Here is an 18,335-nt window from a genome sequence, read left to right as displayed (position 1 = left end):
GGACTTGTTAGATCTTAACACTCCGAGCCTGGGTGAGTTTGAAGGGGTGGGAGGTAAAGCCCTCTACAACCTCTGTGTTAAGGTGAGGAACATTAGGAGCCTAACAGGAGTAAAGGCACATCAGTGGCAGGGGGTATGTGGGGAGGAGAGTATGGTGGGTTTTAGATGGAGGGGGCTCTACAAACCCCCAGCACCAAAGAGGTCAGGGGACCTCCAGTGGAGGGTTCTACATGGAGCCCTGGCCACTAACAGCTGGCTGGCACGGGTTGAACCGGGAGTTGGGCAGGAGTGTCCTTTCTGTAAAATGAAAGAAACAGTGCACCATGTGTTTTCTGTGTGCACCAGGTTAATTCCATTAATGTCTCTGTTGGAATGTCTGTGTGAGAGGTTGGGGGTGGTCTTTACTGTTGGGGTGTTCATAATGGGATACAGTTATTCAACTAAGGAGAAGGCCAAATGTGTTTTGTTGAATTTTCTGTTTGCTCAGGCGAAGTTGTCTATTTGGCTAACAAGGAGGAACAGGGTCAAAGGTGGGGGGATAACAGACCCTTTACTATTGTTTAATGGGATGGTCTCTGCGCGCCTTAGGGTTGAGTTTGAGTTCTATAAAATGATAAAAAGTGTGGAGATGTTTCAGGAGATATGGTGTGTTGGGGGGGCTGTCTGTATAGCTGGGGAAGATGTTTTGGATATACGGTTATAGGAGTGGGTATTGTTTTGAGTATTGTGATGTTGGTGTATGAATCACAGGATGTATTTTTGGTTTTATTTTTAAGGGGGGGGGGGGGGGGGGGGGGGGTTGGGTGGTGAGTTTTAAATGAAATGAGAATGGTTCAATAAAGAAAGACAAAAAGTCAAAAAGTCTCTCTCTCTCTCTCTCTCTCTCTCTCTCTCTCTCTCTCTCTCTCTCTCTCTCTCTCTCTCTCTCTCTCTCTCTCTCTCTCTCTCTCTCTCTCTCTCTGCTTTCTCTCTTTGTGCCATCTACATCAGTGACAGTACAACAGTATGAGGAGAAAGCTGCTAACACCATCTTGTGGAGTAGAACTTGTTCACTTTGCTTTTTAAATGTGTATGGTCATATTTGCTCCGGTAAGTTGTTGTTTCTTTCATATTTGGACTGTGGCTAATTGATTTTCATTAGTAAGTACATTCTTGGTTAAACACTATAATAAAGCATTACAATTATCCAGTTATGAAGTATGGATGTGCTCTATGGTAGGCTAGTGATAGATCTGTTTTTAAAATCATTTTTTTTTCATTTTCAATTTAGTTTGTAAGGAATAGTATTTATGTTTAGTGGGTAGAATGTTATCAAACGTTGTTTCCAGTGGAGTCTTTTGGTGTGTGTGTGCCTGTGTGTGTGTGGCATGTACAGTATTCCAACAGGTTGAGTCCCTCTATGGGGCTCTGCCCACCCTCTAACCCACAGTAGGTGACCCTCTGTTTACAGTCAGCCCATTTCTAAATTATTCAGTTGTTTTCATAATGCTGTTTCCAAGGAAATCAATCCCAAACCTTTATCATCAGTCTGCTTAATAGATATGGTGCCAGGATTAGGGGCTCGGTTAAATACGCAGCGCTGAAGTTCAGCGTTATAGCGCAATTAAAATTGAAAGGTAATTTTCGATTGAGCCAACATATCCAGTGTTTACCGTAAATGCAGTTTCCGCTAACATTGCCTTTAAATGTCAATCACTCTACAACGCATATCTTCAGTGCTATGGATTAAATTGACGCTAGCTTTCATCTATCATCTCTCTCTCTAATGTGTCATTAATAATCTGAATAATTTAGAAATCATCCTTATCCATTTGAATATTAATGAGTTAATGACCAAGGGGTTTGCAGACAACAGACAGATCAAGCCTTCTATAAATCCATCCAATCACTGACTTTTAGTTATAGCCACACATACTTAATTAGATGTGGTCTCCTGGCTGTATGTTATCCCTTTAAGGAACTCTCTCTGTCTATGTCTCTGTCTTGCTCTCTCTCTGTCTCTGTTTCTGTCTTGCTCTCTCTCTTTATCCCAGCCACTGTCAATCTCTCTCTTTCTAAAAGATAAACAAACCCACACAAAGAAACACAACAAACATAACATTTCATCAGAGAGATGAGTTGTGTCGTCTTTCTAAATTATGGTAAAGGCTAAAGATTATGGATAATTACTTGGTGTGTGTGTCCATGCGCGTGCGTGGGAGTGCTAGGTCTTGATTAGAATTGACCAATGCTTCAATCCTTTCACAGGCATCAAAGGTCGATAACAAAAAGAGATTAGTGCCAGTAGCCTACAGTATCTGACTGCCTGCCATGCTCACAGACGGTTCCTGATGAAATATATATAACACGTATAACATGCTGACATCAGTCTCCCGGCCACTGACAGAAATTATAGACACATGATCCCGTTGAATGATGTGCATGCCTCATAGACTCCCAATAGATGTATACAGAGATACAACATGCATTCACCTGTTTGCATTCATCAACAGCAGTTGAAGCTCTGACAAACGCAGAGTGACTGTTGCTTAATAAACCTAAGTGATTCTGGAAAGAGCAGGTTTTCTTTTCTTTAAGGATCGATCAACAGCTCCAAGTTGGCAAAAGCTAAAGACAACCAACTGTTTCCACCATATACTGTATCCACACCATATACCATGTTACACATGAAAAGTTCCCTAATTACTTTCACAGAGTCAGCCTTTGTCAGGATGTTGATGTTCCTCCGTGGCCCATTAATTCCAGCTGCTAGTCTAGCAGCTCTGTAGAAGACCAGACAGGAGAGGTGTGACAAGGACCAACTATGTGTGCATTCCAACTGGTACCCTATTCCCTATGTAGTGCACTACTTTTTTTTACCAGGCCCAGGGTTCTGGTCAAAAGTTGTTCACTATGTAGGGAATAGGGTGCCATTTTGGGACACAGCCTATGTCTAGAATGCTCAATGGGTAGGAGTCTAATGAGGTATTTTCTTTTTCCCAGATTTTTGCCGTCTGTGCATTTGCAACATGTGGAGGGTACTCTGGTCACCTGCGGGTTAGAGTGGAATGTCTAGACAAGAGCCAGAGCAACCTCAGCATCACCATAAACTTTGCCTATCCCTTCAGGTAATACATGCTGACATTTTTACTAGTCTGACTATTATACTTTTACCCATTTTATTGTGGTTCATGGTCAACATTCTCCAAAATATGAATTCAGCAGAATTTACATTGAAGTACACTACAGTCATGTGTAAACTGGAGCAGAAGGCTCATGCCATTGTCACATGTACTTTCACAATCATGGGTATGTCATGTTGAGAGACAAGTCACACTTACCTAGATTAACATGGTGACCACACTGCTCGTGTCACGTGTGCAAGCGTTGCAAAATAACATACATGTTATTCCATCATTGCACCCACACTGCTCAAGCGTGTCAACGAGCATCTGCTTATCCAGAACTTGGTTCTATTTGCGACGCTTGTGTCATGCTGGTATAAAGGATTTTGGAGACAGGCGCAGGAATACACAATAGTTTTTTTTATTAATACACCCAAAACAAACACGTATACAAAAACACTGGGCTGTACCCAAACAAAAGAGCGAGGGTAAACCTCATTGAATGACACGGGACTATACCAGTAATACACTATATACACACACACATATACATATATATATATATACACATACATATATATATACATATATATGTATATATGTATGTATGTATGTATATATATGTATATATATATATATATGTATATACACACACACACACACACACACACACATACACACATATATATATATATATATATATTGCTAAAAAAATTAAGGGAACACTAAAATAACACATCCTAGATCTGAATGAATGAAATAATCTTATTAAATACTTTTTTCTTTACATAGTTGAATGTGCTGACAACAAAATCACACAAAAATAATCAATGGAAATCCAGTTTATCAACCCATGGAGTTCTGGATTTAGAGTCACACTCAAAATTAAAGTGGAGACCACACTACAGGCTGATCCAACTTTGATGTAATGTCCTTAAAACAAGTCAAAATGAGGCTCAGTAGTGTGTGTGGCCTCCACGTGCATGTATGACCTCCCTACAACGCCTGGGCCAACTCCTGGACAGTCTGTGGTGCAACGTGGCGTTGGTGGATGGAGCTAGACATGATGTCCCAGATGTGCTCAATTGGATTCAGGTCTGGGGAACGGGCGGGCCAGTCCATAGCATCAATGCCTTCCTCTTGCAGGAACTGCTGACACACTCCAGCCACATGAGGTCTAGCATTGTCTTGCATTAGGAGGAACCCAGGGCCAACCGCACCAGCATATGGTCTCACAAGGGGTCTGAGGATCTCATCTCGGTACCTAATGGCAGTCAGGCTACCTCTGGCGAGCACATGGAGGGCTGTGCGGCCCCCCAAAGAAATGCCACCCCACACCATGACTGACCACCGCCAAAACGGTCATGCTGGAGGATGTTGCAGGCAGTGGTGAATTTGCCAATCTTGGTGTTCTCTGGCAAATGCCAAACGTCCTGCACGGTGTTGGGCTGTAAGCACAACCCCCAACCTGTGGACGTCGGGCCCTCATACCACCCTCATGTAGTCTGTTTCTGACCGTTTGCACATTTGTGGCCTGCTGGAGGTCATTTTGCAGGGCTCTGGCAGTGCTCCTCCTGCTCCTCCTTGCACAAAGGCGGAGGTAGCGGTCCTGCTGCTGGGTTGTTGCCCTCCTACGGCCTCCTCCACGTCTCCTGATGTACTGGCCTGTCTCCTGGTAGCGCCTCCATGCTCTGGACACTACGCTGACAGACACAGCAAACCTTCTTGCCACAGCTCGCCTTCTCGCCATCCTGGATGAGCTGCACTACCTGAGCCACTTGTGTGGGTTGTAGACTCCGTCTCATGCTACCACTAGAGTGAAGCACCGCCAGCATTCAAAATTGACCAAAACATCAGCCAGGAAACATAAGAACTGAGAAGTGGTCTGTGGTCACCACCTGCCGAACCACTCCTTTATTGGGGGTGTCTTGCTAATTGCCTATAATTTCCACCTGTTGTCTATTCCATTTGCACAACAGCATGTGACATCTATTGTCAATCAGTGTTGCTTCCTAAGTGGACAGTTTGATTTCACAGAAGTGTGATTGACTTGGAGTTACATTGTGTTGTTTAAGTGTTCCCTTTATTTTTTTTAAGCAGTGTATATAGCTAACAGCTGCACCAACGCATATGTACTCACACCACCAACGGACATGGGAACAATAACCGACAAAGACAGAGGGAACAGAGGGCACATATATAACATACTAATCAGGGGAAATGGGAACCAGGTGTGTGTAATCAGACAAGACAGTCCGGGGTTGATGATAATGAATCCCGTTCAGTGAAGCCTAGAAAGCTGGTGACGTAGACCTCCGAAACTGGTGAACAGAATGAGCATCAGTACTGGGGGGATCCGTGACAGCTTGACACAATGCAAGTCCCGCCTCTCCCATCTCCTCATTGGTTTTTAGGAGCATATACCTACGTGGGTGTTTGAAAGATGAACTGAGGTCAACACACCAGTCCAGTGGTAGTGGTAATCCACCTTACAATTGGTTGCCAACCACCATGTCAAGTCCAAAGAAGAAGAAGACGCCTGAAGGAGGAGAGATTACTAGAAGCAAACTTTTACCCTTTTATGTGTGGATTAATCGTCCCGGGATATACTGTAGGCATACTGTAGCCTACCCATACTGTGCATTTCAGGATAAATAACGACCCAATGTTTATATCCCAAAGCAAATTAGCTAGCAACAGCAAGCTATCTAGCTAAATTACCATTAATGTTTAATGCTTTTCGATCTGTCCCCAAATGAATATAGTTGGTTCAGAGTTTGCTTTGATATTTCAAAGCAAGAGCGCTTCCGGCTTCGTTATCATTGAATCTATGGTGCATGTGGTAATATAGCTTTGATGAGACAATGACAGTGTTGTCTGCCTGTGAATGTGTTTGAAAAATAGTGTGGTGGCTGAGTTATATTTTCCATCTATAAAAGATGGAAGAAAGAGAACAGCATTGAGTTGATGAAATATGGAGCTGTCAGACAGACTGTGGTGTCAGAGTCTTTGTCTGATCCCCAGAAATGATTCATGTTTCCACATTCAGTATCTCATGTGTATCTATCTACAGTACCTGCTCCCTTGAAAACCCTAAACCTTTTCAACTCCTGGGGCCTCATTTATCAACCGTGCATACATTTCTTAATAATTATGGTATATGTGCAGATTCTAGGATTTGTGTAACAATTTTTTGGGATTTATCAAACTGTCGTTCGCAACATTATACGCACGTTTTCATTGATAAATCAGAGCCATAGTATATTTAGGTTCTCATGAACAAGCTCTAAAACCCCACCTTTTATGGTAACCAAAATTCCTAATTTGCTGTATGATTTGGGAAATGTTGGAATTGGGCCATTTCAGATTTAGGCCTATATAATGTAAGTGTACATAGGCTATACATGCTGGTATGCAACTTCCTTACCAATGGCAAATGCATTGATTTTATCATTAGGCTTACTCTTTAATGTTCATATTATCCAACTATTATCATAATTCCTGTGTGTCAAACACCTCCATTTTCCCCAAAATAGCAAAATAAGCATGCAATACAATTCTTCAACCATTTGAAGTTGTGCGTACGCATGGTACAGTACATGGAGATACGCACACTTCTCCGTTAAAACATGGCGCATGCAAGTTTAGTCTTTTTTTATGTGCATGTACCTTTCATAAATTAGTCCCTTAGAGATTGGTGGAGAGATGTATAATTGAGACTCCTGAGCATCATGCAGTTATTCTGAAGGATACATACAGTTGAAGTCGGAAGTTCACATACACCTTAGCCAAATACATTTAAACTCATTTTTTCACAATTCCTGACATTAAATCCAAGTAAAAATTCCCTGTTTTAGGTCAGTTAGGATCACCACTTTATTTTAAGAATGTGAACTGTCAGAATAATAGTAGAGAAAATTATTTATTTCAGCTTTTATTTCTTTCATCACATTCCCAGTGGGTCAGAAGTTTACATACACTCAATTAGTATCTGGGTCAAATGTTTCGGGTATCCTTCCACAAGCTTCCCCACAATAAGTTGGGTGAATTGTGGCCGATTACTCCTGACAGAGCTGGTGTAACTGAGTTCAGGTTTGTAGGCCTCCTTGCTCGCACACACTTTTTCAGTTCTGCCCACAAATTTTCTATGGGATTGAGGTCAGGGCTTTGTGAAGGCCGCTCCAATACCTTGACTTTGTTGTCCTTAAACCATTTTGCCACAACTTTGGAAGTATGCTTGGGGTCATTGTCCATTTGGAAGACCCATTTGCGAACAAGCTTTAACTTCCTGACTGATGTCTTGAGATGTTGCTTTAATATATCCACATAATTTCCCTCCTCATGATGCCATCTATTTTGTGAAGGGCACCAGTCCCATCTGCAGCAAAGCACCCCCACAACATGATGCTGCCACCCCCGTGCTTCACGGTTGGGATGGTGTTCTTCAACTTGCAATCCTCCCCCTTTTTCCTCCAAACATAACGATGGTCATTATGGCCAAACAGTTCTATTTTTGTTTCATCAGACCAGAGGACATTTCTCCAAAAAGTACGATCTTTGTCCAAATGTGCAGTTGCAAACCGTATTAGTCTGGCTTTTATATGGCGGTCTTGGAGCAGTGGCTTCTCCTTGCTGAGGCGACCTTTCAGGTTATGTCGATATAGGACTCGTTTTACTGTGGATATAGATACTTTTGTACCTGTTTCCTCCAACATCTTCATAAGTTCCTTGCTGTTGTTCTGGGATTGATTTGCACTTTTCGCACCAAAGTAAGTTCATCTCTAGGAGACAGAACCACGTCTCCTTCCTGAGCGGTATGACGGCTGCGTGGTCCATGGTGTTATACTTCTGTACTATTGTTTGTACAGATGAACATGGTACCTTCAGGTGTTTGTAAATTGCCTCCCAAGGATGAACCAGACTTGTGGAGTTCTACAATTTATTTTCTGAGGTCTTGGCTGATTTATTTAGATTTTCCCATGATGTCAAGCAAAGAGGCACTGAGTTTGAGGTAGGCCTTGAAATACATCCACAGATACACCTCCAACTGACTCAAATTATGTCAATTAGCCTATCCGAAGCTTCTAAAGCCATGACATCATTTTCTGGAATTTTCCAAGCTGTTTAAAGGCACAGTCAACTTAGTGTATGTAAACTTCTGACCCACTGGAATTGTGATACAGTGAATTATAAGTGAAATAATCTGTCTGTTAACAATTTTTTGAAAAATTGACTTGTGTCATGCACCTAGGTAGATGTCCTAACCAACGTGCCAAAACTATAGTTTGTTAACAAGAAATGTGTGGACGTGGTTGAAAAATGAGTTTTAATGACTCCAACCTAAGTGTATGTAAACTTCCAACTTTAACTGTATGCCCCAATCTCCTTAGATGCGTCTTCTCTCTCCCCCTCTCCCCCTTTCTCTTCTCTTCTCCCTCCCTCCCCCTCACAAAGCCTGTCAGACAGGTCAGATGCCATTGGTAATGGAATGATTTCCCCCCCAATGTCGTAACATCTTGTTGTTGTAATATCACAAACGGATGTGTCAGTTTCACTGCTCTGGATTCATGCTTGAAAGGTTTAAATTGCCTACACTGTGGTCAGAGCCTTGCATTACATCAATAAAAGCTCTCGTGACCAGTCCTTGTCCTGTCATCTGATAGGTTACAGCAGGTCCATTCAAGCCCACGCTGTGTGAGCGGGAACAGACAAGGAGACCATCTTCATGGTAGGAGGACTACTCCTCCTCAGCTCAGTTCTTTGCTGACCGTGGCAGTTGTTGCCTTCCTCTACTCCCTGCTGGCCACCGTGGTGTACATCTACTACCAGAATAAGTACCGCGAGGGTAATAGAGGACCACTGGTGGTGAGTTGCATTTACTTACCAAGAGCTGCCTTTGATTCATTCATGCCATGGATTTGTATAATTTTGCGTGTGTATTAACTGAGAGACAATACATTTAATAATTTCCAGGACTGTCGTTTAGCATGTAAAGAGAAATGTGATTCAAGATTATTACTATAAAAGGTGTGGTTACATTATTTCATTCTTTAAATCGCAGTTAGCTGTACTTTTGTGTTAGTCCTGATGTTACTCCTGCTGTTACTCCTGCTGGTACTCCTTGATGTTGCTACTGCTGTTACTCATGCTGTTACTCCTTATCAGAACTCAGGATAAGACCCAGATGCAGACCAGCTAGAGTCACAGATGTTTATTGACCCAAACAGGGGGCAGGCAAAGACAGGTCAAGGCAGGCAGATATCCGTAATCCAGGAGCCAGAGTCAATAAGGTACAGAACAAGCAGGCAGGCTCAGGGTCAAAACAGGAGAAAAAGGGCTGTGAGACATAGGTTTAATCACAGACATGAAAGTGTGATGTATACGGAGGGTACGGGGCAACAGAAGAAGAACAGCAGAGTGGCTAAGGATTTTGGAGATGGGGAGAAAGGGCCGATAAAGGGGGGAAGTTTGAGGGACTCCACGACTGTGGACAGCCATACACTCTGCCGAGGTCCGGTGGCGGTCCGCTTGTCGTCAATACCTGGAGGTGGTCTTGAGAAAAGTCGACCGGGCTCTCTTCAGATACGGCGACAGTGGAGGACAAACATCTGGGCCGAGGGTATGCCAACCTCTTCCTCTTGTTCTGGGAAGAGCAGGGGCTGATACCCCAGGGAACACTCAAAAGGCGAGAGCCCAGTGGCAGAGCACGGGAGGGTGCTGAGGGCGTATTCAACCCACACGGAGTTGCTGCCTCCAGGTGGCGGAGACAAGGTAGCGAAGAATCGTCTCCAGGTCTTGATTGGCTCGTCAGACTGAGCCCCGAACGGACAGGCTGGCTACCAACCAATGGAGCGTTGCAGAACCACCTTCCAGAACCGGGACGAGAACTGAGGACCCGGCGGAGACCATGTGCACTGGGAGTCCATGGATCTGGAAGACGTGCTGCACAGGAGGGGCCATCTCTTTAGCTAGAGGGTAGCTTGGGGAGAGGAATGAAGTGGGTGGGCTTTGGAAAACCGGTCCACTATTGTCAGGATGGCGGTGTTGCCATCAAAGGGTAAGACCCGTGGACAAGTCCAGTGATATGTGAGACCAGGGACAGTGAGGGACATGCAGTGGTTGAAGGAGACCAGCCAGAGCTTGCAGAGGAGTCTTGTTCTGTGCACAGACCGTGAAGGCAGTGACAACGCGGGAGACATCCCGGACTATGGTAGGCCACCAAAGCATTGTTGCACAAAGGCCAGGTCTGACGGGAGCGGACAGCATCAGGTACAAACATCCACTTATCTGTGCCCCCCCGAGGTTCGGCTGGGAACGCTGTGCCTCACAGATCTGCTTCCCTATTTCCCAGCTGGAGTGCCGTCGCCAGACACAAGGTGGGAAGGATGGTCTTGGGGTCGAGAGTGTAGCCACGGGGCTATAGCGGTTGTGACAGCGCATCCGGCTTGCTATTCTTGGATCTTGGTCGGTGTTAAACCGGGTGAAAAGCAGGGCCCACCTAGCTTGCCTGGAATTGAGACGCTTGGCTGTGCGGAGATATTCCAGGTCTCTTGTCTGTTGAAACGTTGGATATCAGATTATTTAATTATTGCATCTGAGCTCCTAGAGTGTGAGATCCTAGATGTTGCGCTCCCTTTTCTTTTTCAAGTGTTCTACCTCTGCTAGCCAGCACCTCGCCTAAACAGTGCTGTGCGTTTCTTTCGCCTCCAGATTCCCATGTGAACGGAACCTTGGGAGATGTAAGTGCAGACAAGGGGCAAGCCAGGGTGCTGTAACCCGGATTAAAGCGGCGATAGAAGGAATTCTCATTCTCTTGCTTTCACAAAAAGCTGGTTCTCCAGGAGGCGCTGGAGGACCTGTCAGATGTGGAGCACGTGTTATTGGGCTGAGTGGGGAGAACAACGAGGATTATCATCGAGGTAGACTAAAACGACCGGTTTCAAATGTCGTGGAGACTGTCAATAACCAGGGCTGGAACTTGCCTGGAATTGAGCACGCTTGGCTGGCGGAGATATTCCAGGTTCTTGTCTGTTGAAAGTTAGATATCAGCTTATTTAATTATTGCATCTGAGCCTCCTAGAGTGTGAGCTCCTAGAGTGCGCTCCTTTCCTTTTTCAAGTGTTCTACTCTGCTAGCCAGCACCCTCGCCTAAAAACAGGTGTGCGTTTCTTCGCCTCCAGATTACCATGTGAACGGAACCTTGGGAGATGTAAGTGCAGACAAGGGGAAAGCCAGGGTGCTGTAACCCGGATTTTAAAGCGGCGATAGAAGGAATTCTCATTTCTCTGCTTTCACAAAAAGCTGGTTCTCCAGGAGGCGCTGGAGGGAACTGTCAGATTTGGAGCACGTGTTATTGGGCTGAGTGGGAGAAAACGAGGATATCATCGAGGTTAGACTAAAATGAACCGGTTCAACATGTCGTGCGAGAACGTCAATAACCAGGGCATGGAACACAGCAGGGCATTGGTAAGTCCAAATTGCATGACGAGGTATTAGTAGTGGCCCACTGGCCATGTGAAGGCAGTCTTCCACTTGTCCCCTTCCTTACCCGCACCAGATGGTAGGCGTTCCGCAGGTCCAACTTGGAGAAATCTGTGTAGGTCCTCGATGTAGATCTCCATTGCCTTGGTCTCCAGACCCGAAGAAGAGTACAGTCGTCCCCGGGGCGGTTTCGTAGTGCCTGGAAGAAGGTCGATCCGCAGTCATAGGGTCAGTGCGGAGGAAGTGAAGTGAGGACCAGGCCTTACTGAAAACTCCTGGAAGACCTGGGACTTCGCGAGAATGGCGGAGAGGTCGAGCAACTTCCGAGCCCACATGAAGACGTCCTGGGGCAGGCTGTGCTGACTTCAGACAATGGGCGTGGCTCCAGCCCTAATGGCACCAGCAGTCCAGTCTATGAGGGGATTGTGTCACCTGGAGCGAAGAGAGGTCCCAATACCCCGGGAACCTGAGGAGACTTAATCAGCATGAATTGAATTGCCTCGCTATGGTTGCCTGACACTTGTAGGTTGATGGGAGTGGTATTGTGAGTGACCCGGCATCTAGAGCGGCCGTCCAGCAACTCTAACGTCCAGGGAATGGAGAGGGGCTGAGTGGGGATGCCCAGCTCAGTTGCCAGGGTACATCCAAATACTCTTATCTGCCCCAGAGTCGATGGGTACCCGGAGAGATTTGGACTGGTTCCCCCACAGCAGGATGGCATGGAAAGGGGTGCGAGTAAGGGGAGAGGAAAAGTTCTCAGTATGGCCCACCAGAGTACTCGCCCCTTCTTGATGAGCCTGGGTTTTTAATGGGCAGTTAGCTAAGAAATGTCCCGTAGCTCTGCAATATAGACAGCTCTGTGTGTGGAGTCGGAGTAAGCGCTCAGCAGGAGTCAATCTATTCCTGCCCAGGTGCATGGACTCCGAAGTAAACGAGTCGGCAGCCCTTGGTGATTCTTGAGAGAACTCGGATGACGTTGGGTTCACTCGGACACGTAGACCTCGGGGGTCTCCGGGATTCCTCAGAGGCAAGGTGGGAATCGAGGGTGAGCGAGCGCGACAGGGCACAGACCCTCTCCTTCCCACATTCTAGAAGCCCCATCAATCCGGATGGTCGCGGCTATGAGGGAATCAAGGAGCATGGGCAGCTCCCAGTCTGTGAGCACATCTTGGGTTCCAGGCACTCTCAGCCGCCAACGTGCAAAAATCCACTGCGTAGTCTGCTGCATTGTGGGAGTCTTGACGTAGCTGGAGCAGCTTACAAGTAGCCTCTCTCCCGGACAACGGAGAATCAAACACCTTCCAAACGTCTGCCACGAACTCCTCCAGACTGAGGCAGATGGCGGACTGTTGCTACCACACCGCTATAGCCCAAATGAGCGTGCCACTGCCAGACCCCACAGCAACTCGCCCAAGCCTTCCCCATTTCCCTTCTCCCAAATCCAGTCAGCTGATGTTCTGAAAGAGCTGCAAATCTGGACCCCTACAAATCAGCCGGGCTAGACAATCTGGACCCTTTCTTTCTAAAATTATCTGCCGAAAATTGTTGCAACCCCTATTACCAGCCTGTTCAACCTCTCTTTCGTGTTGTCTGAGACTCCCAAAGATTGGAAAGCAGCTGCGGTCATCCCCCTCTTCAAAGGGGGGGACACTCTTGACCCAAACTGCTACAGACCTATATGTATCCTACCCTGCCTTTCTAAAGCCTTCGAAAGCCAAGTCAACAAACAGATTACCGACCATTTCGGATCCCACCGCACCTTCTTCGCTATGCAATCTGGTTTCAGAGCTGGTCATGGGTGCACCTCAGCCACGCTCAAGGTACTAAACGATATCTTAACCGCCATCGATAAGAAACAATACTGTGCAGCCGTATTCATTGACCTGGCCAAGGCTTTCGACTCTCTCAATCACCACATCCTCATCGGCAGACTCAATAGCCTTGGTTTTTCAAATGATTGCCTCGCCTGGTTCACCAACTACTTATCCAATAGAGTTCAGTGTGTCAAATCGGAGGGCCTGTTGTCCGGGCCTCTGGCAGTCTCTATGGGGGTGCTACAGGGTTCAATTCTTGGGCCGACTCTTTTCTCTGTATACATAAATGATGTCGCTCTTGCTGCTGGTGAGTCTCTGATCCACCTCTACGCAGACAACACCATTCTGTATACTTCTGGCCCTTCTTTGGATATTGTGTTAACTACCCTCCAGACAAGCTTCAATGCCATACAACTCTCCTTCCGTGGCCTCCAACTGCTCTTAAATACAAGTAAAACTAAATGCATGCTCTTCAACCGATCGCTGCTTGCACCTGCCCGCCCGTCCAGCATCACTACTCTGGACGGTTCTGACTTAGAATATGTGGACACCTACTAATACCTAGGGTCTGGCTAGATTGTAAACTCTCCTTCCAGACTCACATTAAGCATCTCCAATCCAAAGTTAAATCTAGAATTGGCTTCCTATTTTGCAACAAATCATCTTTCACTCATGCTGCCAAGCATACCCTCGTTAAACTGACCATCCTACCGATCCTCGACTTCGGCGATGTCATTTACAAAATAGCCTCCAATACCCTACTCAATAAATTGGATGCAGTCTATCACAGTGCCATCCGTTTGTCACCGAAGCTCCATATACTACCCACCACTGTGACCTGTACGCTCTCGTTGGCTGGCCCTAGCTTCATACTCGTTGCCAAACCCACTGGCTCCAGGTCATCTATAATAGCCCATCTATAATTTAGCCCAAACAACTACCTCTTCCCCTACTGTATATATTTATTTATTTTGCTCCTTTGCACCCCCTTATTTATATTTCTACTTTGCACTTTCTTCCACTGCAAATCTACCATTCCAGTGTTTTACTTGCTATATTGTAATTACTTCTCCACCATGGCCTTTTTTGCCTTTACCTCCCTTATCTCACCTCATTTGCTCACTTTGTATATAGACTTATTTTTCTACTATATTATTGACTGTATGTTTTTTTACTCCATGTGTAACTCTGTGTTGTTGTATGTGTCAAACTGCTTGCTTTATCTTGGCCAGGTCACAATTGTAAATGAGAACTTGTTCTCAACATGCCTACCTGGTTAAATAAAGGTGAAATAAAAAACAAAATAAAAATAGCGCTCCAAAGGAGGTAAGCGGGGTTCTCGGGACACTAGTGTAGGCTGGGAGATTACTGGTGTGACCCGATGCCCAGTAGGGAATCCACGGAATTGCTCCAGCAATGTATTGAACGCCTGGTAATGGTGTTCTGCCAGGGTTTGGAGTCCCTCCATAAGACATTGCACTAACTCTTTGTGTCTTCCAATGGTGGCTCCTTACAGGGAGAGCACTCTGGAGCTGGTCTGAGTCTGCTGGGTCAGTCATGGCCAGTTCGTACTATCAGAACTCAGGATAAGACCCAGATGCAGACAGCTAGAGTCACAGATGTTTATAGACCCAAACAGGGGGCTGGCAAAATACAGGTCAAAGGCAGGCAGAAGACCGTAATCCAGGGCAAAGTCAATAAGGTACAGACCAGCAGGCAGGCTCGGGGTCAGGACAGGCAGAGGTTCGTAAATTTTTCAGAGTCAGGCAGGTACAGAACGGCAGGCAGGCTCGGGGTCAGGGCAGGCAGAATGGTCAGAACCGGGGAAACTAGGAAACAGAACTTGAGAAAGCAGGGAGACGTTGCTCCTCATGTTACTCCACATGTTACTCCTGCTTTTTTATCCCATATCCCTTTAAATCTCATTTATAACTTCCCCCTATCCTCTTCCTCAACTCTCACAATCTCATTACATCTGATAATAACCTCCTCCATCTCTCCCTCCTAACCAGGACTTTGTAGTGACTGTGCTCTTCGCCTTCATGTGGTTGGTGAGCTCCTGTGCCTGGGCCAAAGCTCTGTCTGATGTGAAGTCAGCCACAGATCCCACCCAGGTCCTCCTGCTCATCTCCGCCTGCAGACGCCCAGCCAACCGGTGTTCAGCTTCCCACCACCCAGTCTGGTCTGAGCTCAACACGTCTGTGGTGAGCCATTGGATGCATCCATAATGGCATCCTATTCTCTATATAGTGCACTACTTTAGACCAGAACTCTATTGGCCCTAGTCAAAAGTGGTGCTATATATGGTAAGGGTGTTCAGCTCTTACCCTATGAGGTCCAGAGCCTCCTGGTTTAACTGTTCTACCTGTTAATTAATTGCATCACCTGGTGTCACAAGTCTAAATCAGTCCCTGATTAGAGGGGAACTATGATACAATGTACTGGAACTGGCTTCAAGGTCTAGAGTTGAGTTTGAGGGATATATGGAGTAGGGTCCATTTAGGACACAGCCCTTATACTGTATGTGAAACATGAATGCTGAACAATGTTAGCTCCATTGCCTTTTTTTAACCAGGTAGGCCAGTTGAGAACAAGTTCTCATTTACAACTGCGACCTGGCCAAGATAAAGCAAAGCAGTGCGTCCAAAACAACAACATTGAGTTACAAAGTGGATAAACAACCTCACGGTCAATAACACAATAGAAAATCTGTATACAGTGTGTGCAAATTAAGTAAGGAGGTAAGGCAATAAATAGGCCATAGTGGTGAAGTAATTACAATTTAGCAATTAACACTGGGGTGATAGATGTGCAGATGAGGATGTGCATGTATAAATACTGACATAAATACTGGTGTGCAAAAGAGCAGAACAAAAAAAAAAAATATGTGGATGAGGTAGGTAGTTGGTTAGATGGGCTATTTACAGATGGGCTGTGTACAGCTGCAGCGATCGGTAAGCTCCTCTGACAGCCGATGCTTGAAGTTAGTGAGGGAGATTTACGTCTCCAACTTCAGTGATTTTTGCAATTCGTTCCACTCATTGGCAGCAGAGAACTGGAAGGAAAGCGGCCGAAGTAGGTGTTGGCTTTGGGGATGACCAGTGAAATATACCTGCTGCAGCGTGTGCTACGGGTGGGTGTTGTTATGGTGACCAGTGAGCTGAGATAAGGCGGAGCTTTACCTAGCATAGACTTATAGATGACCTGGAGCCAGTGGGTTTTGCAACGAATACGTAGTGAGGACCAGCCAACGAGAGCATAGAGGTTGCAATGGTGGGTAGTATATATGGCTTTGGTGACAAAATGGATGGCACTGTGATAGACTGCATCCAATTTGCTGAGTAGAGTGTTGGAGGCTATTTTGTAAATTACATAGCCGAAGTCAAGGATTGGCAGGATAGTCAGTTTTGCGAGGGTATGTTTGGCAGCATGAGTGACGGAGGCTTTGTTGCGAAATAGGGAGAGGGGGTTACCGCTGCCGCTTTCCAATCTTTAGGAATCTCAGACAGGCGGATCATTTTAGGAAGAGAGGGTCCAGATTGTCTAGCCCAGCTGATTTGTAGGGATCCAGATTCTGCAGCTTTCAGGACTTCAGGTCTTCAGTTCCGACAGGTGGTGTTTAACGGTTATTGACATTTTACATCATGTGTGCACACCAACAAAAATTCTTAGCAACCATTTGTTACATTTTCTGATTCTAAATCTGTCATTTTTATGTTTAGACCCAAACTAAATACCCTCTTTCTATACCTCTATGCAGGCCTTTGGTTTTGTAAACTTTATCCTCTGGGCCGGCAACATCTGGTTTGTATTCAAAGAGACTGGCTGGTACAAGACTGGCCAAAGGTACCCGATGAGAAGCGCCTCTGAGAGACGGGCCAATGGGATGAGCCAACGACTCTGCAGCCAGAACAGTTTCGACCAATCAGGGGACAGCTTCTATCAACATCCATACAGGCAGGCTAGTTTTGACCTATCACGGGAGAGCTTTGGCCAGCAGCACTACAGCCAAGGCAGCTTCAACCAATCAATGGGCAGCTTACGCTTGCCGCAAACTAGTCTAGGACAGCCAATCATCATCAGTCAGGGGGATGTCACCCATAAAGGGCCTAATCCTATCATATTTGTCAATGATATTTAGATCACATTTCGTATACATTTTGCCCTCATCTACTTACCCTCACAAACTTGACTAGATCTGAAAATACTATTGTATATTGATACCTGACCATAAGTCATGTAGATTTTCCGATGTGAAGTTTGCGAGGGCCGGGGGTTGTAATTATCTAACGGGGTGGAATATAAGGTGGTATAGTAAAAAGGAAGTAAGGGATATTTAGCAAGTGAGTTATTAAGAGGAGATCGGAGTGAATTGGAGAATCTATCAGAAATCGAAATGGAGTGAGAGAAGATTGTCTGTGTGAATAGTGACTTTGCATTATATGTGGTGGCTGTTTTATGGAAGTGGTTTTTGGTGTGTTTAGTCTAGAACCTGGTGTTTTGTTTAGAACTTGGTGCATCGGTGACATGGTGTTACCTGTGTTCACTTGAGGTTCAATGATTCATGTTTTTATTTACAAATTGTTTTATGCTTCAGTAGGTTTGTGCTATTGAATTTAAAATTGCGGTGGGTACATTCGTTTGTGAACTGTTATTATATTAACTCTAATTATACAATCTGATTCTTCAACTGATGCAGTGTGCTTGATTGGTGGTTGGTGGCTGTGCTGTGTGTTGATAGTGTTATGTGGTGATGCTCCACAGTGAGTCGTTCACATTTGTATACTTGTTGTCATTTCTCAATGGTTTTAAAGTGATGTGATATTTCACAGGGATCTTAACAATACTGACAAGATGCACAAATAAAAAATTACATTGGCATTATCCAACCGGTTTGCCTCTGTGTGAATACTGTTCAAAAGCTAATGAAACTAAA

At 45.3% G+C, this 18,335-nt stretch overlaps 1 protein-coding gene across 1 annotated transcript; it reads left to right on the top strand.

Moving 5' to 3' along the window:
- The first annotated feature begins 996 nt into the window (after nt 1–996).
- Nucleotides 997–17,857, top strand: LOC115207102 (synaptoporin). The gene is made up of 5 exons (XM_029774097.1): nt 997–1,089; nt 2,983–3,107; nt 8,768–8,969; nt 15,412–15,603; nt 17,160–17,857. Exons 1-5 carry the CDS (start codon nt 1,066–1,068, stop codon nt 17,538–17,540), a joined length of 924 nt encoding a protein of 307 aa, XP_029629957.1. The 5' UTR covers nt 997–1,065; the 3' UTR covers nt 17,541–17,857.
- The last annotated feature ends 478 nt before the right edge of the window (nt 17,858–18,335 follow it).

The sequence above is a fragment of the Salmo trutta genome, chromosome 14 (assembly GCF_901001165.1).
Source record: "Salmo trutta chromosome 14, fSalTru1.1, whole genome shotgun sequence".
Taxonomy (NCBI): Eukaryota; Metazoa; Chordata; class Actinopteri; order Salmoniformes; family Salmonidae; genus Salmo; species Salmo trutta.
This window is presented reverse-complemented; position numbering and strand designations above follow the sequence as displayed.